Genomic DNA, 24,889 nt, shown 5'->3' on the forward strand with positions numbered 1-24,889 from the left:
ATCGTCGTTTGTTAACCCTTTGAGTGCTGTGGGCGCATATAGGTGTCTGGCGAAAGCTATCGGTGTAGACTAAGGACATATATATGCGCTTTCTGTAAGTGCCCGGCATGGGCTAAGGACGCATGTATGGGTTTTTCAATTTTTCCGAACACCTACGCAGAAGTGATACTATCACGTTTGTGTGAAATAAATATAAATGCATTTCTTACGGCAGTAAACAAATGCCAATAGCGCCTCGTTATTGTTGAAGTGGTCACCACTTGTAAGAAAACTCTACATCTGGTTTTTTTAATTTTCTCAAGCACTGAATTTTTCACACACAACTAAATTATTAACTCGCGTTATATTTACTAAATTTAGTTTTCTAGTTTATCGTTTTCTAGTTTATTACCCAAATTCTAGTTAACTGTAAATTTCCATGTTTATAATAAATAATTAAAAATAACTAAAAAATAACGCTCTTGAATCGTTTAATCTCGTGCAAAAGAATTACTATAACTTATTACGATTTGCGCTTTGAATAATCAATCGACAGAGTTCAGTCTAACGAAAAAGTATTCCGTCCACAGCGATCGTCAACGCTAGACGCGCGCCGTCCGTACGAACGACATAGGCCGCGAGTAGTCAGCACTCAAAGGGTTAATAACGAAATTATATGTATTATACGCTCTGCAATGCTCTTATATATTACAAACATGATTTTTCACGCAGGTATCGAAACTGAACATCGGAATTGAACATAGAATTTGTACATTTCAACAAAATGGCAAGCGAGACTTCTTTTACCGCTTTATTGGACGATTCGTTTTCGGATAATGACAAAAGTACCGAGGATTATTCGTCCAATTTAAAAATATCCTTTAGAATAACGTTATATTCTCACGTCACTATTTACATTCTGATGATGCAAAACGATTTATTTCTACCAATTATCCTTGACGTAACTATGATCACGACGCTTTGGAGAACCTGACCGAGAGGTACGACACGGAGTTGCTGCAACAGGCTCTGCAACGATCCTTATCCTCGTGTTCGGATAATTTGCTCGCTGAGAAAATTTTCAACGAAATACTTCCTTTCGCCTATTATCTTTTATCCGAGGTAAAGCGAACGATATTACCATAGAAATTGATATTAATTCTGTTGCAATCTTCGAATTAACGTATCTCGATAAGAACGAACACTTTCGATGACCGGAGAAAATTCTCAGCATGAAGTCGAAATTAAAAATTACGCATATCGATAATGATTATCTTGCGATCTCTCCAAACTTAAGAAACGTTTTAAAAATATCGCTACACAAATTCTAGCAAGAATAGTTCAAAGAACGCGGCAGAATTAATTAATCGTTTTATCTTTTAAGTTTGTTCTTGTTCGAAGGCTCTGAAGAAAATTGGCGAAACGATAAATACAAACGCGGATGGACACACGGTGGAAGATGCGAAACGACAATTGGTCGTGTGTCGCGAATTACTAAGTGTGTGGGAGAAATCTATGGAACGCGTTTCGAAACTTTGTAAAACATCTGCCATTGGTTTTAAATGCATAGTGGAGAACGTGCCTCTTACGATTAAACTAATATTCGAACATTGTAGAGCAAGGTGAGGCGAATGGTCAGAGACATTCTCAGCTATCTTTCCTTTTTTCTAATGCTGTTATATCAATAACTTATATTTTTTTTATTATCATTTAATTTATACTTTACGATTTGTCCAGCTAGACATTCGGAAAATTTTTCTAGCTTAATTGCTAAATAACGCGTGGATGGCTACCCCCAGTTGGATACCATCTTCGAGTGTAACTTAAATAACTTGAATAAATAAATTGTGGATTTTTGCGCGTTTATAGAAAATTTAAAAGCGCAAATTCAAAGTAGAACGCTTGTTATTAATATTCGAGCGAATAAAATTTGAGATGAAAGAAAACTCTGCTCGCATTCCATTTCTTTAATTCTATTCACGAAGATATGAATCCGCATAAATATCCCTAGTTCAAATATCGTTTAATAACATTATTCTTGACTAAATAAGAACAGCTGGCAAAGACGAATGATATTTTTACATTTAAAAACGTATCGACTTTTACAGTAAAAAATTGTACGCTACTTTATTCGAGGACGTATCGGAGGAATTAACGAATCTATTTCGCAAGGCGAAAACGATCTTGAATCTATTCCTGGCCACTTTAGAGAACGTAATAGTCTTCGACACGGATACGGAATCGGAAACGGAACTATTGGTAAAAGGTGAGCGATCCTATTACGTCTTAACGATTCTTTAACCCGTACCATCTTTATCTTTATCGAGTACGTCAAGCAGAGGAAAGAAGATACCGTTGCTCTGTTTAATCCATTAATGGCCAACGTTGCTTTAACCAAGTATTCCGTTTTCAAATTTTCAAGTTACCAGGCTCTCGTATCTTTAGATTTTTAGATCATTAGATTTGTAGATTTTCAGATTTTCTATTATGCGCTAATGCTGTATTTACGTATTAATGTTGTATCTGTTATACGTTATTTCAACGTTTGGCCCTTAACGGTTTAATCATTTCACGTATGTACATATCTCAGTATTATTAATTATTGCCAATTCATTGTTCTAATTAAACTCGATGTTTTTTCATTCATGCGTCTTCTATCGAAAACAGTAATCGATTCGATCGGATCGTTCGTTACCATCTCGCGCGAACTGGATTTGAAAACGTTCGTGGAAACGTCGAAAATATTCGGTAAATTGGCGATTACGAATCAACATCATATAAAACGAATAAACGCTATGAACGTCACTTTGCAGCTTGCCCAATTCACAAAAGATGTGTCCTCGATGCTCGTATTTTGTCAGGTACGTTTCGAGAGAAAAATTCTACAGTTACACGAACAAACTATTTTACTTTCTATTATTACAAAGTTGATATAATAAAATCGTTGAAACGAACTAAAGTTTGATCCGAACGTTTATTGGGATTTGTAAAACTTTTCGTTTTTTAACACCTAAAGAATCTAAAAGGAGGGAGAAACAGAGATTAGATTACGTTTAAAAACTTATACAGATACACGATGCGTCATATCGATCGCATCTATCTATTTATTGATTGCATAGCAATATAGATCGTATCTGATATTTATTTGTACAGAATTATTTGCTACTTAATCGGTGTTTTAAAATATTTCTTTTTCATTTGTGATTGTGTATTGTGTATTTTAACAATCTTAGATAATTCGCAATAACGCCTTTATCCATTGTCTCAGATAACAAATATCTCGAGGAACAAGCTAAAAACGAGACGATTATCTAAACTAAACGCAAAATGCCGGACTTGATAGATCTATAAAAATATTTCCTTTTTTCCAAGTTTTTTTTTTATAATCATCTTTACGTAGGACTCGAGTAATCGGGTAGAAGAAAGAACGATAAAAGTTATTGGACATTCGTTAAAAATTTTGGACAGACTGTTTGCAGCCTATTGTTCGCACATAAACAACGAGATTCTTCCGTTTGTGATCGAACTTTTGTTAAAGATGCACAGGTATATTTCTTTTTCTTTTTTATTTGATTTCTCGATTTTTTATCTTACGATCGATTAAAGGTGTTTACATCGCTCTTTGCAATCAGGTGTTCTCCACTGTGTTTACAAAACTCGCAAATTGATAGAAAACTGATCGATCTAATAAACGTTCAAATCTCGAAGGGATCCGAACCATTTTTGAATACCGTTTTCAAATCATCCGATTTTAAACAGGTTCGTCGACAAACTCCAATTAACAGATCAGTTTAACGTAGAACGTTCGTATCTAATTCGATATCCCTGAAATATTCCAGGCGTTCTTCGATTATAGAAATCAGGCAAATATCGATAATTTAGGCTACCATCTGTTAACGGTTAATATCATGAAAAAATTAATTTACATGCCATACGAGCAACATCGCAAATGGACATTAGGCGCTGAATCGATCGTCGATGTCGCGTTAAGCAACATTAATCACCGTAAGTACTACGTTTCGAATCCTACCTTTGGTATCTATCAAATTTTTAATTGTAGAATTTTCAACGAAATAAATCTTATTAACTTACTTGATCTTTTAACGTAAGCTTTGAGAAACAGATATTAAAGAATAAGAGAAAGCTGACGTTACACATAAAGAATTCTGATATTTTCCAATAATCTCGAAAATTATTTTATATTTGTACCGTAAAACAGTGCAGGAGGAGATTTGCGTGGGTCAGGTGAAATTACCAGGTGTACACGATATTGGAGAAAGATCGAGATCCGCCTCGATATACGAAGCCACGATAGTACCAATTTGTGGACTGATCAGTCAAATTCATGCAGACGGATTTCACGCTGTAGAGTTGATTTTATTGAAGCATTTATTCAGCGATCAACTTTGGAGTTCTTTGCTTAGTTCGGATATCTGGTGCTTCATCGGCCGGTTTGTAAATCGATCAATAAATTTTCATAGTTGATGTTAAGTTTTGGTCGTTCGTTCTTTGCTTTTGAAGTAAAACATTATACCAAATACGTTCTCGATATAGTTTATCTTGTAATCAAAAAGCAATCGTTTAGAAAATTCTATGATATTACAATCCCTGGCCGTCGAATTAAGACCACGTACAAAAATTTCGCGCTTTTAACTACGCAAGACTATGTTATAAATAGTAAACTGTCTTCGATTATCAAGATCATTACGCGATATAAACCTAAATTCGTTCATCGAACAGTACACTCGTATTGTCATAGCGAACGATAAGCAAATTCGTTCGACTTACGTGCCATGTAAAATATTTAGAATCTGTTGAAATCATCATTACGTTGATCAATTTGAAAAAGAGAAACTCACGACATGTGGTAAAATAACGAGGACATGGACCAAACAGTACGAGCTATAATACGAAGAAGAAAAACGTGAATGTGAAACAAAAGTTATTAAAACGAATACGTATAACGTTTTAGCAATTAATAAACGTTATCGTCGCGTATAAGATTCGGCCAAATCTTTCAATTTTGTTAAAAACGCTAAGAAATATCAGAAACTTTGGGTGGTCGTAATTCGATGATAAGGAATTGTATTTCATCGAGTTAAAACCGATTGTTTCTTCGATGTAAACGCAAACGAATTTTCTGAACATTGCCCGCTTCTTCAACGTAACACCTTGCTTTTCAGTATTGGTTCTCCAGAACTTTGCGCTAGTCACGTGAAATACCTCTTGAACGTTTATGCTGTTTTAATGAGACGTAGCAACAGTCTCGAGATCGTTATGTTGGAGAACTTGATTGGAAGATTGTACAATTTGCTCCCGGAGGAAACGAAGCACACCGTTATAACGGAGCTGGATGATCTGAAAAATCCATGCTGGCTGGCCGTCGCACGATTTTTGCCCCCGAAAACAAAAGCGTTCTTGCAGGATCGATTGGCATGCGTATTAAACGAGATACCGAGCTCGTTCGTTGAATTACAGCAGCAGCCTACTGTACAGAATTGGAATCGTATCGTACGTTATGTTATGTTCAAGTATAAATTACATAATAACAAGATTCGATAAATTTTCGATCTCGATCTTACGAAAATTTGAACAATCATTTTCCTCCTTAAAAGACGATGCTGATGTCGTTTATCGGAAAACTCAACTACACGGAGGAGAAAAATACCATCAATATCCTGTCGCAAATATGGAACTGGATCGCAAGCACGATCGAAATTTTCGAAGGCAAACAGTTGGATATGTTATCGGAATTTACGTCGAAACTGTTGAGTGCTACGCAGCCTGAAAAAATTCAAGACGATATTTTCTTCTCGGTATGTACATTTTTCCTCGTTTTCCTTTGCTGTATAATTAATCTTTTAAACGATCAGCTCGTGTCTTGACACGTGCACGTTTTCCGGTTCAATAAGAACCGATGATCTCCTCACGTCATAGCTTCGCTCGAGGTTTCACAAGCAAAGTAAAAATTCGGACTTTAGATATGATAGTAAAATTTATTGTACGAATCCAACAGATTAACGGATCAAAGTGTTATAACAAAAAGGTGTTGAGTGCTGATTTTGGAGGGTTATTGTACTAAGGTTTGGTCTCTCTGGAGGAGCTATCGTCGGGTATCTATCAGACACGACTATCGTGTTACTATCTGGTTATTGTTTCGACGTCTGTGCCATGCAGAATGTTTTGTCTATCCTATTACCGTTTCGTTCAGTAATACAATACAGCGTGAAGTACGGATATGCATGCGTTATTAGACAAGGACACAAGTGCCTGTGTATGTACCGGCCAGTAACATTACAGTGAATTCCGGTTATGTAGTTGTGCACCGAGCCATTAAACTCGTTTGACTCCTATTTATAAATAAAAAATAAGTGATCGACTGTAATGAGAAACAAAACAGGAAATACATACCACGTTATAAAACATACTACAGAAAATTATATTTTTAATTTAGTTGCAATTATGGTCCCGATCAACTATTTTGAACTCGTTATTTTTTGTTTATTTTTCAATGAAAAATTTTCAATAGAATATCATTTATCTTGTAAGAAAACGTGAAACTTCGAACGCGTGGAACGGTTGCCTGGCTTCCGTCATTCTCTAAGATAAGTAGTCCGAAAAAGAAACGAAGACGCCCTAGGATGCTATAAATAAAATCCTCTTGCAGCATTTTTTGTACAATCGTCAAGGTAGACAAATTTCGAAAATTGCTCTATGCGTATTTTACAGTTCTGAATAAATCTTAACATAAACGTTAACATAAACGTTTTGAATAAACTTAAGGTTATATTTTTTTGCGATTCGCGTAGTCCAGACCGATCCAATACTTTTACATGTTTCATTTATTACGTAATCGATAGTGATTCGTACCATCGATGAAATTATCTTACGAAAGTTTATTTTATCGATAAATCACGTGAACCGCATAACAAGTCACAATCTATGCTTTAATGGTTATGATTGACCGATATCATAAATAATCATGTTTAATGATTTCAGATCCTAGAAGCAGTTTTAGCGTCACTGTTATGTCTCCCACCACACGTAAAGGCAATAACGTCGTATTACTTGAGAAACAGAATCGATTCCTTTGATAACTGTGGGATTAAAACGGTTAATGCATTAGCGGAGCTCAATTGTCGACTTTTGGAAGACGAAAATCCATGGGTACGACAGGAAGCTTTCGAATCGTTTGATTATGTAGCTCACATGTGTCCGAACGAGGATCTTGTGACTAAAATGGCAGCCGCGGTTACAAGAAAGTCGTCGTTGAGAGATTCTTTGCCTGCTTATCTTTCCGGCACGATTTATTACGAGCTTCAGGATTTTTCGGATATTCGAGATTATTTGCAACATATGGCGAAACATTCGCAAAATGTTTACCATGTTTGTAACAATTACGAGGATTGTCAAAGGGACCAAAAACTCGCTAAATTGGAAATCGAGTCTATCGAAAGTTTCGATAAAAACTCGCCTTTCAATCACTTCGATGAACACGTAAACGAAATATGTGACGAATTGAATGATATTTTAAAAAAGACTGGTGACATCGGAAATCACGTGATGCGAAGACTACGGTTAATTTGCATGAAGATTTTGGATCTGACTGAATCCAAATAAGTCTTATTCGAATACATTTTGTATAATAATTTGTAATTTTTTATGTCGTAAGGATAAGCGCGCGAAATGATCGAACAAATAATATAAATACTCTTTTTATTTTCATTAAGAATCCTTGATAATCGTGCAAAGAATAAGAACAATTTAAATAAATCTTCTTAATAATACCTATATTGTAGAAAAATTAGGCCTAAGATCGTTTTATTTCTTTTAGCCCTTTGCGAACGGGGCCGCTCGACGAGCGATCATCGCTGTGGACGAGAGGTATTGGCGCGCGCAGTTGAAAAAATATACACGTTGAACGTTTGCGTTATTCATTATCGAGATTTGTATCATTTTCATCAATATTTAGTTCATCATCATTGTCACTATTACTAAAAATATTGAAACGTTTGAGCCGATTCATTGTTGAACGGATTTCGTTTCTACTTTCTGAAGCACTGTCCGCCGTCTTTTATCTTGTCAGGTTCAAAATAATGCTTGTCATCGCTACTATCACTATCGAACATATTTTTTTCTGGAACTTTTAGGCATCGTGTATAAGGTATTATAAAGAATATGTAAAATATATAAAAAGCTTACTGATTCATCTGGTAATGCCATTGAAAGATTAAAATTCGTTCTGACTCAACCATCATCTGACATCTGAAAATAAGATTTCTAAAGATCTATAATTTTCTTTCATCAAAAACATAATACTGTTTAGTTTACTATACCCACGCGTAAATACGCATAAGATTATCGCTTAGAAAATAGTAACTGTCCAGAACAGATTCGGTCGGCTATATGCCGTCCGCATACACGCGTCCGCAACGGTGAAAAGACTTGGACGGCTATTTGTCGACACTCGTTCGCAAAAGGTTAAATGTATGTATATACAGATATATAAATTTATAATAAATTATTGGCCCACTTTATTTCTTACATATATTACAGTTTATTATATATTAACCACTTGCGCTACCAATAAACTCATGGTTGCGTATGCCGTACGCTACAATATAACACGTTGAGATAACAAAGTAACCCGTCACCGCGTCTGCGAGTGCAATCTTTTAAGCAGCGCCTCAGTGTGTTGGTAAGGTCTTATATGTAGAGTTTTACACGGGTATAAATAAATACTCACGGGAACGATAGCATTTTATTTATTAATAATCTACTACTGTATGGTAGATTTCAAAATATTTTGGAATATGTAATACCACAAGGCATTCCTTGCATTCCTTAGCCGACGTGCAGCGCACGTCATTTTCATTTCTGCGACAAATGCCCATCGACGTGATATACACGTTGCTGGCGATTTTGAAACAAAAGCATCTTGACGTACGTATTCCAATATTACAGAAATGTCTATGAAATTGTTTTCATATTATGTAATTGTTGTATTAAGTTTCACGTGAATAAGTATACAAGTCTATAATGTGTGACGTTATCCAATATGAAATTTGCAAAGTGATCTAGACATCGGAATCAATTAAGGACTACGATATTAAAAAGTGAATTTAAACTGATATCTATTGTCTTATTAAAAAAGGGTGTATATCTTTATCCTTCGCGGATCGCTTTTCAATCTCACTAACATTGCCGATAACAGCGTATAAATCGCTAAGCAAAGCTAAACTTCCGTAGTAGTGACTTCGATAGTAAATTCGTCGGTTCTAAATTCAAAGCGATTAGGTTTGTAACAATACGTGTTTAGAACGCTATTCGTGAATTTGTTCCATATTTCAATAGTGATATGTATTTTATTATTAAGTGTGTACCTAACGAGTATAATAATTATATTTTTTAAATCGTATAATGTCGGTTTCTTTTGATTTATGCCATGTAACTGTTTCTTCTAAAGTTTATAATTTATGATTTTGTTGCAGTAATATTCAAAAGGAGGGATTTACATATTACAAATCAAACGCGTTATATATTTCCATTGTTTCTTTTTCCAAAAAGAAAAACGCATTAATATATCTTTAAGGTCTTTTTTATTATAATCTTACTCAAATTGAGAATGTTTTATTTATTAAAATATTAAATATTAAAATATTTTTATTAAAATATTTACAGATGCAAAACGCGGATATGAAGAAGTATCTTCAAAGTGATGAAATAATCAAAATAAGTAACATGTTCATATCTCTACAAATTGATGAGGTAAAGAAAGTTAACGAGCAGTTACAACCGGTATGTTTTCCTGCAAAGAAACTATATAATTAAATATATTGTTCATAATGAGATTATATCAAATATTTAAAAACGTAATAATGACCTAAATTTTCTATTTATATTCATATGTATTGTTATAATTTAATTTAATAAATAGGTAATTGTAACACTAATAAATCATATGAAATCGGAAGATTCACTGTTTGAAAAAATGTATCAACAAATTATATTCTGTGGTAGTTTCTATAAAGGTACAAAAATAGAGGCACCAAATGAATTTGATTTCAACGTTACTTTAAAGCTCCCTATCAACTATTATTACATAAATGTAAGGATGTTTTTAGTTAGTTAAAATGGATATTAAATTATGTTTAATTTTATATTGATATATATTTTTTCTACTATTTAGTATTCCTCAGATCGGGCAGGTTTTATAAAAATATCTATAGAAGATAATGTGCAAACACGTAATATATATACATATAAAGATCTTACAAATACAGAAATAAGGTTACAAAATAAACTATAATTATTAAGTATAAAGTATATGAAAAATTTTATTATACTTTTATGTAAAGTATTGTTGTTTTCTAGACAATTTAACAAATTAATAGATAATAATTTTGTGAATCCAAATAAATTTCGTTATTGGATAAAAGGAATTATAGACAAAGTTATGAACAAGCTGCAGAAGGATGGAGATAAATACAGATTACTAATAAATAATTCTTATACAGCAAACATTAAAAAAAGTGAAAGTGGGCCTGCAATCACATTAATAGTGAATATTCCAGATAGAACTGAGGATATAAATGTTGATTTAGCACCATCCTTACCTTTTGATATAAATGTCATTCAAAAATATATTCCAAAATTTGATGAACTTAAAGGGGTTTGTGTATTTATCACAGTATTTTATTTAAATAAAGGCACTTGTATCATAAATATTTTTTGTTTTTAGTTTCGAAATAGAAACTGGTTTGCAATTCCAGTACCAGTACGTACTGATTGTAATGATAGTAATTCTAGTTTGGCATCCCTTTATTGGAGAACCGCTTTTAGTCTTCAAGAAAATGAAATCCTTGCAAGACACGGTCGTGTAAAACAAGTTATACGTTTACTGAAGGTTGCTTAACAAAGTATTTCATCTTAGTATGATTACAATATTTTTGACATCATTGTATTTTTTAGAAATTCAGAAATACACAAAACATGAAGAATATAGCAAGCTATTACATAGAAACTACATGTTTAAACAAACTGACAGAACTAGATACGAGCATCAATACAATATCTTTGTCATATTTCTTTTTTGAAGTAATATAAACCATATTGAATCAATATACACATAAAATTTATAAAGTATTACATGTTTCCATATAAATTATGGCTATTTTTAGATGCTTAAAGAATTACAACGGGTTTGTGAGCAAGGGAAGCTAGACTATTATTGGAATAAAGAGTACAATTTATTATCCAGAATTAGCCAGATACAAATGTATAACATAGCTCAACGTTTAAAAAAAATCATTAAAGATATTGAAAAGAATGCAACGGATAAATATATATTGGTCAAATATATTCGTAAGTTATGTTGTTTAAAATATGTTAAATTATATTAAAATAGGTATTTGTTTTATGCAACTATACCTAGTGTAAAAACTTGATACAAATAAGTGGATTTTGTCCCATATGAATATGTAAAATATCTTCTTTGCAAATTCTTTACTAAAACATTTATAAATATAGCATTTAGAGAAATAGGTAATGATTATTCATAATGATAACGTCCTGCTAGTCTGTGTCAAATCTAAAGCTATTATTTTTTACATTGCAGTAAACTCAGAGGAATTGTTATCACTAAAGAATAACATAACTAACCCAGGTATATATTAGGTATCATAATAAAACAATAATTAGAATGATAACGCACTGTACTAATTACGTCATTATGTATGTGTTATAGACAACATAATTACAATTGGTGCGAGAAACAATGATACAGACCAAACAAATCAGGGCGGTTGTGTAATCCTCTAATTTTATTCCCTAAATTTGTTGTAATAAAATACTACATATATATATTCTTATTATAATATATATTATATATATTATCATTATTATCTATATCTTATATATATTATAATAAAATTATAACAACTATACTTTAACTTAGCTAATTCCGGATTGATCAAGAGTAAATAATTAACAGTGATTTAAACTACATTCGAAAATAAAACAAAAATGTAGAGTAAAATTTTTTTATAAGATGCTTCATTTTCGAAAAAAGCAAATTTAAAAATGTACCCTGCGCGTTTATCAGACCAATTCGTAATTAAACATGTTTACACTTTGTTTTCTTAAAAATGAAGTCTTAAATGAAAAAAGTTTATTTTACATTTTTGACCTATTTTCACATGTATAATAACTTTCTATTGACTGTTTGTTCATACCTAGTGAGTACTTAGCCAAGTTAAAGTATACTTCACAAATTTTCAATTTCGATTTTCTCAGAGACAAAGTGTTATATAAAAAGATTTTATCCTATCTAATTCGACTTATTTTTTCACGTAGATATTCCACTAAAATAACTATCCCTAAGTTAAGAAAATATATACTAAAGAAATCAGTGTCTATAGTGTGAAAAAATATTAAGTATTATTATTATTATTATTATTATTATTATATACATATGTGTATTCTATTATTATAAAAAAATTTTTAGACGCTTTATAAATTCTTATTTATACATTGTAAAATAAATTTTTAAATTTATAATTACATTTATCACTTCCAAAATTCACAATATATTTATTAAAATTTATATTTTGAACAATTTTCAGAAGATTTTGATATAATCCAATACATGTACACATCTAATAGATACATTTCCTTAAGTGGAATCAAAAACAGAATACTATCAAAAAAAAATGTTACTCTTTCAACAAATATATTTTATTTGCTGATATAATTAATTAAAGGTACTGCATTGCAATCTGCCCATTCTAAGAAGAAATTTCCTAATTTGATAGCACAGCGAATCATAGTAAGACAATCACCTTCTGCACTATGTGCATCTTCAGGGTTATTACCAAAAATATGTTTATAAACACTACCCAATTTAAAATTAATGGGCCGACTATTTGTAAAATCTAATTGTCTTCTTATATTACTTCCTCTTCTACCCTGAAAATTTTCATCACAGTGTTGTAATTTTATAATTTGATTCTCAGGTGTCTTTTCATTGATTTTTTGTATCTTTTTACAGTAACTAGTTTGTGGAGTGTTAAATACACTATCCAAATGAACTGCTGTTTCTTTAATCTTAGTTGGAGTGTTAGTTTTGTTATGCTCATTAAGATTTGCATCCATAATAGAATCTAATGCATCAGATAAAATCTTATCATAACCATCATTCAATAAAATACTAACTTCAGTACAATTGGAACTACTAACAGTAGGGTGTACAATATCCATTTCTTTTATTAGATTTTGTTTATGGGAGAAAAATTCTTTGACAAGATGCATCATATCAATGCTTAAAACATTTTCACTGAAATTCTTTAAAGAGACAAATCAGATTATTCATGAATTTGTAAAATTATATTGCGATATAATACTACATATACCTTCTCAATATCTTTGAATTCTGATAAAAATATTGGATAGTCATAATTATTTCCATTATAAGCTATAAAACAAGCTGGTGGTGCTAATCGATTTATAAAATTCATTACTAAGTTATATATGTCACAGTTAAAACATGGAAATTCTTTTAAATTTTCATTGGATATGCCTATAATAATGTAAGTTTTATTTATATAAAAATAGAAAGATATAGCAGTTCGTTTAAGGTAAAATAAAAATTGTCTGTTAAAAATAATTAAATGTTAGATACCTGTCAATTTTTGAATATCCTTTGAAATAGGTACATTTGGATGTATTGGTAAAACAAGTTTCTGTAAAATTCTTGGTAAAATATTTGTAGTATCGCATAAAGCAGTTCTTGATACTGCAATTAATGACATTTCTGTGATTTTTGGCATATAATTCTTTGTAATTAATCCAGTTGTTTCCAAATCAAGAAATATAAATGTTTTTATCATTTTTAAAAAGGTTTAATAAGATCAATTAAAGTAAATGTGCAATTGGATTCCTATATTGGAAATAAAATTTATATTAACTACAAAATTAATAATTAATTAACTAACTTGTAATGTTATCTTTGCACTAACCTTTTAATCACAACATGCATTAAATGCACATATCCATGCTAAGTATTGGGTTGTTAATTACATGATTACGGATTTTATCATTAAGTGATAATGATAAAACTCGCAATCACTTAGTTGCCATCTCAATAGTATAACGTATAGTAATATAATAATAATAGTAGTATAATAATAGTAATATATTTAGTCTATAAATTAGTATATAAAATGTTAGGATATTTACTCATGCCTATTATTATCTGTTATCATATCATCTGGAAATTAATTGTTACTATTAAATAAGTTCAATTTTCAACATTATTATGTTATTTATCAAATGCATATACTTTTCTTAAGCGTTTACTGTGTATATAAACTTAGTATTTTTTCATGTTCATAAGAATGAGTTACATGTAGAGCTGCGATGTTATGTTGTTTCTATATGTTACTTTTTCTACATATATTTGCAATAGAATAAAAAATTCGTACTTTTTGTAATATAGGTATTTTTTATTACATAATATATGTATGTACATACAGAGAGGATACGATGTTGGATAAAACACATGAGAGTTAAAGCTCCCTCACCGTGATAATATCGAACTAATCCTGGTATACGATAACAATAAGTATAAATTCATTTACCATTACTAATTTCAGATATATAAATTAGCATACATATAAAATCTTCTTTTCGTTTAAAATGGAAAGTATATAGTTAGTTGAAATACGTGCTATGATACCGTTGATCACGATGTCTACTGATTTAATGAACATCGATGGCAATATAAAAAGAGTACAAAAAGAAACTTTGACACCATATAAAATAGCAACTGTCATTTTGATTAAAGAATATTGCAATGAAACAACAAAAGGTAATTTACTATCTTTATAGACATCATAATCTAAATTTATTATAAATATTGTAATACTATATTATTAATGTTACTATTAATATTAATATTTTGTTCCAGCAATTGTGGAAAGACGCGATTTTTGTTTAGTCGCTTTGAAATTGATTCAAGTAAGCATTAACAAAATGACTTTATTTAATATATTTTTTGTACACTAAATAAAGTAAAATGTTCTATACACATGCAAACGCACACACACACATTCATATGTATACTATTATAAAGGGTTAATATTTAATTTTATTGGAGTATATTAAATAATAAATGTTTTTATCTTTTTTGTTAGTCCCCTGACATGGATCTTAATACACTTCTGAATATATTACATTCCCCTGAATATATTTTACATCGGTTTGCACATCATATGGAAGTGCAATTGAATATGTTAAGAGGAAAAGGGGTTGAAGGATTATTAGATTTATTTGATAATGTTGGACGTCTTATGAAACCAACATTGGATCATTCTCTTTCTTTACCTGCCCTAAATAAAAATTCTGTGCTTGGACTATATATAAGAAGAGTTATAATCTTTTTTGAAAAATTACCTTTTGATCAAGTTGTAGCTCTTTATGAAGCTTTGAAAAAATATTTGGATAAAAGAATTAATACATTTGATGGTTCTGATATATCTGCAGCTTCTAAAACAGAAGATTCATATATAAATGAGTATGTTTTCATTATATTTATAAACTGTAATTTTGTTATGTTATATATATATATGTATTTTGTTATAATTTCTCTGTATTTTGAAAGAATTAAACCAACTTGGGGTGGAAGACAAGCTGAATTACTTGTTGCACAACAAGCACATACTATACAAACAGATGAACATAAAGCGATGTCTCCTGCAGAACTGCAAGTTCTTGTACGAGAACTTTTAAGTTGTAGTCCTTATTACGCAGAAGCTGTGAGTATCATGTAGTAAGAACACATTTTATTAATATATATTTTAAAAGATGCAGTTAAATATCTTTTTGTATTTCTTGCTTTCTCATAATCTTTAATATGTTTCAGCATTATTTAAGTTATTTAAACTGTTTAAGGGTCAATGAATATTGTGGAGCTATAGATAGTCTTTATCACTGCTTTGATAGATTAGCACCTTTGGAAAACCGTTCTGCACCTGAAGATAAATCTCGCATTTTCAGATATGCAGCTTTAAATCTAGCAGTTTTACATGCTCAATTTAATCATAAGTGCGTTTTTATATAAATTTAAAAATTAAAAATTTTGTATACAATTCATGTTGTCATTTCATTCTCATTTAAGGGAAGTAGCACAAGCTGCTTTGAAAGAAGCTATCATGATGGCTCAAGAAGCTGGAGATAATGTCTGTTTACAATTAGCACATGCTTGGATGTATTATTTAACTATCAAACAAAAGTAAGTTAAAATCTCTTAACTTGCATTGATATATATTTATCACCATATTTGTAATATAATTTAGGGGACCATTGATAGAAAGGTCAGTTGGCAAGGCAAGTATGTTAGGAATAACTCACACAACTGGATTAGGTCTTATTGCATATGCTCATAATTCTGCTTTAGAAGCTAAGAGTCCATCACAAGTGTTCGAGGTATTTCTTTAATTCAGTTGTATTCAATGTGTGTTCTAATGCTTATTCAAGATTAAATTGTTCTTAATATTTAATTGCAGACTCTGATGAAATCCGATGTCTTAAATTGTCAACATTCTATGGTAGATTTAATGTCAATGACATATGCCGAAAAATCTGCATTATGGGCATACTACGGTAAAACTGAGATGTCTTCAGTTTGTGCTCAGTTATTACTTTTACATAATACAGGGGATAAAAAACAGCATATGTTTAATGGACCATCTACTTGCCAGGTTGTCATTAATATCGCGAATATCTTAGTAGAATTTGGAGAATATTTTTTGGTTGACATCGTACTTGCTCATGCTAAGGAGAGGTTTCCTAATGAACCGTGTAATAAGGTACCATTTAGAAATTAACCCTTTGTGGACGGGGCTGCTCGACGAGCGATCGTCGCTGTGGACGAGAGGTATTGGCGCGCGCAGTTGAAAAAATATACACGTTGAACGTTTGCGTTATTCATTATCGAGATTTGTATCATTTTCATCAATATTTAGTTCATCATCATTGTCACTATTACTAAAAATATTGAAACGTTTGAGCCGATTCATTGTTGAACGGATTTCGTTTCTACTTTCTGAAGCACTGTCCGCCGTCTTTTATCTTGTCAGGTTCAAAATAATGCTTGTCATCACTACTATCACTATCGAACATGTTCTTTCTGGAACTTTTGGGCATCGTGTATAAGGTATTATAAAGAATATGTAAAATATATAAAAAGCTTTCTGATTCATCTGGTAATGCCATTGAAAGATTGAAATTCGTTCTGACTCAACCATCATCTGGCATCGCGAGTTTACGTTAAACGGAAAATGAGATTTCTAAAGATCTATAATTTTCTTTCATCAAAAACATAATACTGTTTAGTTTACTATACCCACGCGTAAATACGCATAAGATTATCGCTTAGAAAAATAGACATACGCCAGCCACTTCAAGATAATTGTCCGAAACTGTGAACAGATTCGAGCGGCTATTTGCCGACACTCGTCCACAAAGGGTTAATATTATACGTAACCGAATGAATCATATAACAAAGTTTAAATGTTATTTGTTTCATAGATATGGAAGTTAAGCGAGCAACTTTATGTGTTTACGCAATTAATGAGACAAGAAAAGTGGAGTGAGGCTGAAGCAATAGCGTCAAATATTTCAAGTTTAGATCCTTTGGAATCTAAATTTAGGTATAGCGATATGTTAAAATATGTCGTTTTATTATGCAGGATCTGTATTGTCTTTAAAAATTTGAATGTTTAGGTTAGCGGAAGTTTGTTTGGAAAAAGGGGATTATCCAAAAGGTTTAGAATGTATCGACAGCATTGGCAAAGAAGAGCAATTAACACCTCAAAATAAAATAAGAACTATGATTTTAATAAGTCAAATAATGTGCGCTTCTGTTTCACCAGAGAGTGGGATTGTAGGAGTGAATTCTTTGGTACTTCTAAATACAGCTCTAGAACTTGCAGTAAAAAATCATTTATCTTATTATAAAGCATTAATAAAAATGCATCTTGCAAACATTCAGGTAATTAGATTAATTAATACATTTTTTCATTAATTTAAAGATATTGAAGATATTGATTACATTATAGATATTATAGATATTATGAGTATTATATTGATCTTTTATTAACGTTCCAGTTAATAATGGGTATGCCAACTTTAGCACTAAACTTAGTAGAAGAAGCAATTACACAAATTTTAGCGCATGGAGGGTATTACGATCAAGGTAGAGCGTTTGTTTTATATGCGAAATGTTTAGTTGCTACTGCTCCAACATGTGACAAGACGCGAAAGGAAGTAATCTTAAAAGCTATTAAAGCACTTTCAAAGGCGAAAAATTATTTTACAAAAGTCGAAGCATATGGAAGACTAAGAATTACATTGTGTTTAGAATCTTTACTATGTCACGAAATCGATCTTAAAACTGAACGAAATCAATGTGCTTTTGAATTTCGCCAACTAGATCAACAGCTTCTTACAAAATTAAATAATTTGTCTTTATATTGAAAATCAAAATGCAGAAAAAGAAGATAAGGATAAATATGTAGAATTGAAAAACTTCTTCATTTGTATTAAGAAACGAAACATTCAAATATACAGTATTTTCCTAAAAATCCTGCATTATTATTTATTATTAGGTATGTGTATTAGGTAATAATTGAAAAAAATACTAAGGTATTGATACTAATAAAACTCTTATAATTAGATTCATACAATTACATTTTGTAAAATACAACTTACGTGAAATGTTCTGAAGATATGGAAATCTGTTGTAAAATAAGGATAAGGGGAAATGAATAGTCGAACAATGACAAGTATACAATAGAAACATTTATTTATAGAATCCGCTGCGAAGGTACAACGGAATTTTTGATATTCTAAAGTTTCTTACCTACTCCTCATGTAGGAGTTAGGTATAATCCATACGAGTTATCTTCATTCTATTTGTTATCCGATAGCTTTTTTTTTTTTTTTTTTTGAAGGATCAACTCGCATGAATCACATAGTAAGTGCACACAGGACACAAATAGGTGAATGGTGACACATGAAAATCGCAGGGGTGAATTTTTATCAAAACCCCAGAAACTTCCAGCGAGTCGTCGAAGATATTAGATGATGCTTTTGTCGAGGAAAATTTGGATGTGTATAAGTGATAGATTACATCCGATATAACACGTTGAGAAACACTCACACACGTTTGAATTCGATCGACAATAGTTCTTGTGAGCAATTTTTATTTTATCCAAGTATTTCTTGTTTTTTGAAAGCATTTTGTTTTGTATAACAATATTCTCCTCTCTATAATACTAACAGCAAGATTCATTTTGCGAATATGCTTTTTCTTTGCGTCATTTTGTTAAAACAGATATGTTTTCCTTCTGAAATTTTTTTCACTTCAACGACTATAATAATGTTTTTCAAATAAACCCGTGATTCTTTCAGATATGGGTTTGCTCATTTTGATTCCTCAAATTATTAACGCTAAAGTGCACGTATTTTTGGTGCAACGAAGGGGGAAGACATATGAAGATACACAGCCGGGTTCACACATAATATTTTTTTCTTTTACAGTACGAGAGTGACATAGTTTAGAAGATTTCTATATTGTCACAATATGTTCTCTGTATTTGCTTCGGTGATTTATACATAATTGATCGTTTTGCTTGGCATTTCAAAAATCATTTTTTACAAGAATTTCATTTTTTTTTACAAGAATTTTATGCAATTTGATACTTCTAGTACGTCAAAAACATTATTTAAAAGTATGATCTTTTTAATTGTAACTGATTGATTTGAAACTAAATTCTTTTTCATTAAATTATTTAGTGGTGTTTTTAAACATACGTCGGAGGTATATATGTATATATACTCGCACGTATACAATATCAAATTGTAGGATTTAGCCTGGTTTTCGACAAAGCTTACTTTCTTGAAGAACACAACGCTCTATAACTCTTCGAACGACAATGAAAATTCTAAATTCTCCCAGTGATGTACACAATTTTTCGAATTAACAGCTTTTGTATCATAAAACTATGAAGTGGAGAAAAATCTGTTTACACTTTATTCAAAGATTGCATATTAGAATACACGTATTTCTTTTTATAATACATTTTACAATGCGTTGCTATTACTCCTATGAAAAATAGCATTGTTACCTTGCACATGTCTGTTCTGAAACATATGTACGAGATACCAAAATATGGTTGTTATAAATGTTTAAAATACAGACGATTTTATAATCAGTTTTTCTCTACTTAAAACTTAAGGCTTAAATTATTATTGACAGATACATTGGTAATTTAGAACGTGAATTTCGTAATGCTTAATGGTTATTTTAACGTTAACGATAATAAAATAAATGTTACGATAAAAACACGATCGTCGTATTTTCTTAATCGTTCGAATAATTATGAACATTCGAGAATTAACAGTTTTGGAGAGGCTCGTTGAAAAATAATATTGTTCTATGTTTGTGCTTTCAAGCAAAAGAAACCTACAGCAAAGCAAATTAGACATTCGAAGCTGTGTATTTCGTTCGAGGTAGGTTCTTCATCCTTTCTTTTTTCTCTCGTTCAATTGTTATCCTGATTGAGCATCTAAAAAGGGACAGATTTTGTAGGCGGGCAAGAATCAAGCAATGAGAAGCTCTCTCTTTCTTTCTCTCTCTTGGATCGCTCGTTCTTCTCCGGTTCCGACGCGACTCAGCTCGTCTTGTCGAGCATAGGACGGCAAGGTGCTCGTGGAGAAGTAATTTGCACACCATCCGGAAACTATAGAAGGACACGATAGAACGTTCAAATCTCCATGACCGTTTGCACGGAGTTGATATCAAGCGCACAACTGCCGGTTGTGTCGGGAGAATCCTGAAGGTATTCTTCGGAAGGCGTCATACCGGCTGTTCTCATGTCGTCCCTCACTTTTTCCACCTGAAACGAATAACACGCACATGCAATTTTCTCTTTAAAAAAAATCGCAAGTCTACGCAAGATATCATTTTCATAAAAAAGTTTTACTTTTGTCCTAAGTTTTCGCAAAACAAAAATATTTCTATCTTTTCCTAGAGAAAATGGTCTTTCAGAAGAGAAGTGTTTGTTTGCCCTTTCGATTCCTTTATTTCGTTTACATCCTTCGTTTAATAATCGATTGAGCGAAAGTTAATTGAAACTCTTGTGGAATCGTCTTGCTTAAAATTTATTCGATTTTCAAAATCAAAGAATTAAACAACAGACTACACTGTTTTTATTTTCGTGTCGTATAAGGAACAATTGGGATGCTCGCGGTGTAGCAACCTGACACAAAGATTCGAATTTAGATTTGAACGCGTTCCAACCTTTTGAAGGACTCTCAGCAGGTTCAGTCCGGCGACTTTCTTTAAGTCGTACACGTTCCAGTTCCCACTTCGAAGAAGTTCGGCGAACAGTTCCGGATACTTGGAGACATCCTCCAGTCCTCTGGGTGTCCTGTCAACAGAATCGATTTCTTGTAACAAGTCGTGTCCGAATTTGATTACGATCAAACTGGAAATGGATAGTTGCAACGTTGATCTTTGCGACTTTTCCTATTTTACAATGCGCGTGTCAAAATTTATTTCAAGTAACGTATAACAATTATAGAGATGAAAATGAATAGAGAGGAATGGCAATTTTTATATCGTAATTTTTTACGGTTATTAACGAGGATTTTAATAACTCGAAGAGAAGAGGAATTCGTATAAGATACATTTGCTCGTTTTACAAAATTTATAAACTTTGAGTTGTAGCGCCACGCGACGACGGAACTTTCCGATGGCTTCGCGACACTCGGCAACAATGTATATCGCCGAAGCGAAGTGCCTAATGAGCTATCAATATCCCAACGGTCCTTTCACCGAATGTTCGAGAAGAAGGGGTGCGTGGCAACGGTCGTGGACGCCAAACAAACGCGTGGATAGTAGGGATTTTGAGGGGCGATAAAAAGAAAGAAAAAGATTCGTTCCGTTTCGAACAACGAAGTGCGAAGGGTCTAGCGTAACAGCGAAGCAAACACATTCGAAAAGCGTGATTGTTAATTGTTGATCGTTAATCGTTGATTGTTAATTGTTTAATAAATCCTTTTTGTTGAGCATCAAAAGTATTTCTTGAGGCACTTACATCCAACTCCACCTCAGAGTGAAAATTTGATAATTGGATATACCCGTTTGTATGCAATTTATTCCATTAGATAATTATTCAAACGACTCTACTTCTCTCGCGAATAATCTCCGTTCTAATTAACATCAAGAGTTACTAAATCGATGCCAGTGTATAAATAAAAGGAACATTTGTCCAAGCACTGTTGTCCCACGTTCGTTCTATCAGTTTATATCCAGTAATAACAGACATTAATCACGAAGATTTACATTCAAACGCATTAAATTACAGCTTATCTTTCCCACCATGAATCCAAATGAGTTAAACAACCCGTAATTCTTTCCGACGTGTACCTCAAACTCCATCCTGCTGCCCTCTGTATTTTTTCTTTTTATTTTTCTTTTTTCGATGATCGATAACCCGTTGTAACGGACCACCAAGCATCCATCGCGTAACAGAATATCGAAAGGAAAAAAGGAAAGTCTATGGTCTTGTAATTAGATTTACAGTGCCATTAATTCTCCGTTCATCGGTTTACGATAACTTGCACAAACACGATGAATTACCCGACACGAGCCGGTAAATGTGTTCACAGGAAGGTTTACGCCGCCGCACCCTTGTGACTATAAATCTTTTCGACCAACGCCGCCGCATCGAAAAGCTTAATTAGAGCCGTGCGTACTCCCTTGATTAAACTTATGGAATATCAAATTGGACCCACGATTCACGATGTTTCCTATTCGAATATTACACCGACTTTGGCGTCCATTCGTAGAAATGGCTTATAACCGGACCGCGGATATTCATACAGATTCATATTTTTTTTTTTTTCTTTTATTATTCAATTTGTATTTTACAATTTGTCTAGCTGGACATTCGGTAAATTTGTCCTAGCTTTATTGCTAAATAACATGTGGATGGCTACCCACAGCGAGATACCATCTTCGAGTTTGTATATTTTATTTCTTTAATGAGATTAGCGAGGTGTTTTCGCTTTAGACTCCTTTTTACGAGAGATTCGTATTTTTGTAAAGGCAAAATAATGGAACAGAACGTAAGGAGAAACTCGTTTCACCTACTGAGCTATGCCAGCTGCTAGACTTTGAGTATTCTATGTACATTTGCGTGTTACGAACATTCTGTGCATTTTGTAAAGATCCACCGGTTGCATATAACGAAGACGACATTCCTTCGCGTTTATCTTTTTCCAGGCGAGCAGAAAAATACCGTAGCATCTTTCATGAGTTTTTCTAAACAGGTATATACATCGGGAATGAGTCATATTTGACGATATAAACGATCTTTTATTTCACATACATGTTTAATTGTACTGCGGTTATATGTATATGTATAAATTGTTTACATCATATATTTAATGATAATTATTCGTTTATTACCATCTGAGGCTTCTACGTGTATTATATCTAACATGTGTGTACTATTTTAGAAAACGTTATTATCATCGAACACGGTTAATACGTAAAAGTTCCAAGTAACAACTGCAGAAATGGTATACATCGTATATTTAATGACAATTATTCGTTTATTACCATCTGAGGCTTCTACGTGTATTATATCTAACATGTGTGTACTATTATCATCGAACACGACTAATACGTAAAAGTTCCAAGTAACAACTGCAGAAATGGTATACATCGTATATTTAATGACAATTATTCGTTTATTACCATCTGAGGCTTCTACGTGTATTATATCTAACATGTGTGTACTATTATCATCGAACACGACTAATACGTAAAAGTTCCAAGTAACAACTGCAGAAATGGTATACATCGTATATTTAATGACAATTATTCGTTTATTACCATCTGAGGCTTCTACGTGTATTATATCTAACATGTGTGTACTATTAATCGAACACGACTAATACGTAAAAGTTCCAAGTAACAACTGCAGGAATGGTAAACATCGTACATTTAATGACAATTATTCGTTTATTACCATCTGAGGCTTCTACGTGTATTATATCTAACAAATGTGTACTATTTTAGAAAAAGTTATCATCGAACAGGGCTAATACGTAAAAATTCCAAGTAACAACTGCAGAAATGGTATACATCGTATATTTAATGACAATTATTCGTCTATTACCATCTGAGGCTTCTACGTGTATTATATCTAACAAATGTGTACTATTTTAGAAAACGTTATCATCGAACACGGCTAATACGTAAAAATTCCGAGTAACAATTGCAGAAATTGGAAAATTTCGAAAGGTTTATTTATCTGCGATTGTGTATTCTATCGTGTATATGTATATGGATTTGCGCGATAGAACGTGTTAAAGAAAAAAATGTACCTACTTGTTGATACCATCGAAGTCGCCACCTACACCGATGTGGTCCACGCCAATTAGGTTTTTAATGTAGTAAATGTGCTCGGCGACGTCGGAGACGGTCGCCTGAGAGCCACATTTCACGAAGTAATTATAAAACGTCACCATCACCAATCCACCGTTAGCAGCCTGCAAATGAAATTCCATTTTATGTTGCATCGTTCGATAAAGTCGCTCGAAGTTTCGATCGCGCTTCTTATAAAAAACTTATCCGAGCTTTAATTCCATACGTTCGTGTATCTTCATTCAAAAATTTAAAATGGTATCGTATCGACTTGACTGGATGGTACCAGAGACGCAATAGCAGGCAAAATTTTTGGGATACGATGGAATTTGGTAATTGAAAAGTTCGAAAGATCGCGTGTTCAAGGTTAACAAATTTGGAAACTCGAGTGTTTGGAAATCTGGGTACCTG

The 24,889-nt window shown here is 32.2% G+C and overlaps 5 protein-coding genes across 18 annotated transcripts in view; 3 read left to right on the forward strand and 2 right to left on the reverse strand.

The window, feature by feature from the left end:
• LOC100642370 (uncharacterized protein C1orf112 homolog) overlaps positions 1 to 9,539 on the forward strand; it is a 34,825-nt gene extending 25,286 nt beyond the window's left edge. For 2 of the 8 annotated variants that reach the window (XM_012310725.3, XM_020863715.2), the window contains 12 exons: positions 712 to 853; positions 955 to 1,101; positions 1,381 to 1,601; positions 2,088 to 2,245; positions 2,647 to 2,840; positions 3,380 to 3,525; positions 3,612 to 3,738; positions 3,819 to 3,984; positions 4,199 to 4,430; positions 5,163 to 5,490; positions 5,595 to 5,795; positions 6,979 to 8,523. In XM_012310725.3, coding sequence (XP_012166115.2) covers positions 764 to 853; positions 955 to 1,101; positions 1,381 to 1,601; positions 2,088 to 2,245; positions 2,647 to 2,840; positions 3,380 to 3,525; positions 3,612 to 3,738; positions 3,819 to 3,984; positions 4,199 to 4,430; positions 5,163 to 5,490; positions 5,595 to 5,795; positions 6,979 to 7,599 — 2,631 coding nt within the window. In that variant the 5' untranslated portion in view covers positions 712 to 763 and the 3' untranslated portion in view covers positions 7,600 to 8,523. The other 6 variants (XR_007224786.1, XR_007224785.1, XR_007224784.1 and 3 more) reach the window with 6 other exon arrangements.
• On the forward strand, positions 8,540 to 12,306 carry LOC100644606 (cyclic GMP-AMP synthase-like receptor). The gene is made up of 10 exons (XM_048407657.1): positions 8,540 to 8,677; positions 9,661 to 9,777; positions 9,917 to 10,087; positions 10,169 to 10,269; positions 10,354 to 10,651; positions 10,721 to 10,885; positions 10,951 to 11,076; positions 11,160 to 11,343; positions 11,597 to 11,644; positions 11,726 to 12,306. Exons 2-10 carry the CDS (start codon positions 9,661 to 9,663, stop codon positions 11,797 to 11,799), a joined length of 1,284 nt encoding a protein of 427 aa, XP_048263614.1. The 5' UTR covers positions 8,540 to 8,677; the 3' UTR covers positions 11,800 to 12,306.
• LOC100642728 (three prime repair exonuclease 2) lies at positions 11,207 to 14,641 on the reverse strand. 5 transcript variants are annotated; one of them, XM_012310729.3, is made up of 6 exons: positions 14,318 to 14,486; positions 13,995 to 14,245; positions 13,658 to 13,915; positions 13,389 to 13,555; positions 13,192 to 13,320; positions 11,207 to 12,945 (listed from the first exon to the last, which is right to left on the reverse strand). In XM_012310729.3, the coding sequence occupies exons 3-6, from the start codon at positions 13,863 to 13,865 to the stop codon at positions 12,715 to 12,717; spliced, it is 735 nt and encodes a 244-aa protein (XP_012166119.1). In that variant the 5' UTR covers positions 13,866 to 13,915; positions 13,995 to 14,245; positions 14,318 to 14,486; the 3' UTR covers positions 11,207 to 12,714. The 5 variants fall into 5 exon arrangements, with proteins under 5 accessions (XP_012166119.1, XP_048263615.1, XP_012166117.1 ...); XM_048407658.1 differs by lacking the exon at positions 14,318 to 14,486 and adding an exon at positions 14,509 to 14,641 and having other exon boundaries at positions 11,207 to 13,320; XM_012310727.3 differs by having other exon boundaries at positions 11,207 to 13,320; positions 14,460 to 14,548.
• Positions 14,552 to 18,620, forward strand: LOC100642251 (anaphase-promoting complex subunit 5). The gene is made up of 11 exons (XM_003396902.3): positions 14,552 to 14,845; positions 14,945 to 14,994; positions 15,171 to 15,550; positions 15,638 to 15,791; positions 15,899 to 16,080; positions 16,154 to 16,267; positions 16,332 to 16,461; positions 16,542 to 16,844; positions 17,566 to 17,687; positions 17,761 to 18,028; positions 18,145 to 18,620. The coding sequence occupies exons 1-11, from the start codon at positions 14,707 to 14,709 to the stop codon at positions 18,511 to 18,513; spliced, it is 2,211 nt and encodes a 736-aa protein (XP_003396950.1). The 5' UTR covers positions 14,552 to 14,706; the 3' UTR covers positions 18,514 to 18,620.
• A 195-nt stretch (positions 18,621 to 18,815) lies between these two features.
• The window catches only part of LOC100643243 (dipeptidase 1), a 241,529-nt gene continuing 235,455 nt past the window's right edge, over positions 18,816 to 24,889 (reverse strand). For all 3 annotated transcript variants that reach the window (XM_048407656.1, XM_048407655.1, XM_048407654.1), the window contains exons 6-8: positions 24,443 to 24,603; positions 21,341 to 21,470; positions 18,816 to 20,936 (exon numbers count right to left, since the gene is read on the reverse strand). In XM_048407656.1, the coding sequence (XP_048263613.1) occupies positions 20,805 to 20,936; positions 21,341 to 21,470; positions 24,443 to 24,603 (423 nt within the window). In that variant the 3' untranslated portion in view covers positions 18,816 to 20,804. The remainder of the gene's footprint in view (positions 20,937 to 21,340; positions 21,471 to 24,442; positions 24,604 to 24,889) is intronic.

This window comes from Bombus terrestris, chromosome 7 (assembly GCF_910591885.1).
Source record: "Bombus terrestris chromosome 7, iyBomTerr1.2, whole genome shotgun sequence".
NCBI lineage: Eukaryota > Metazoa > Arthropoda > Insecta > Hymenoptera > Apidae > Bombus > Bombus terrestris.

Bases quoted from the DNA above. Each gene is read 5' to 3' on its own strand.
- LOC100642251 (XM_003396902.3), top strand. From the start codon at position 14,707: ATGATACCGTTGATCACGATGTCTACTGATTTAATGAACATCGATGGC. The intron at 14,995-15,170 runs GTAAGCATTAAC...CTTTTTTGTTAG, and splicing joins TCGCTTTGAAATTGATTCAA to TCCCCTGACATGGATCTTAA. The intron at 15,551-15,637 runs GTATGTTTTCAT...GTATTTTGAAAG, and splicing joins GAAGATTCATATATAAATGA to AATTAAACCAACTTGGGGTG.
- LOC100642728 (XM_048407658.1), bottom strand. From the start codon at position 13,865: ATGATAAAAACATTTATATTTCTTGATTTGGAAACAACTGGATTAATT. The intron at 13,556-13,657 runs GTATCTAACATT...ACATTATTATAG, and splicing joins GGATATTCAAAAATTGACAG to GCATATCCAATGAAAATTTA. The intron at 13,321-13,388 runs GTATATGTAGTA...GTCTCTTTAAAG, and splicing joins AATTCAAAGATATTGAGAAG to AATTTCAGTGAAAATGTTTT.
- LOC100644606 (XM_048407657.1), top strand. From the start codon at position 9,661: ATGCAAAACGCGGATATGAAGAAGTATCTTCAAAGTGATGAAATAATC. The intron at 10,652-10,720 runs GTTTGTGTATTT...TTTTGTTTTTAG, and splicing joins AATTTGATGAACTTAAAGGG to TTTCGAAATAGAAACTGGTT. The intron at 11,645-11,725 runs GTATATATTAGG...TATGTGTTATAG, and splicing joins GAATAACATAACTAACCCAG to ACAACATAATTACAATTGGT.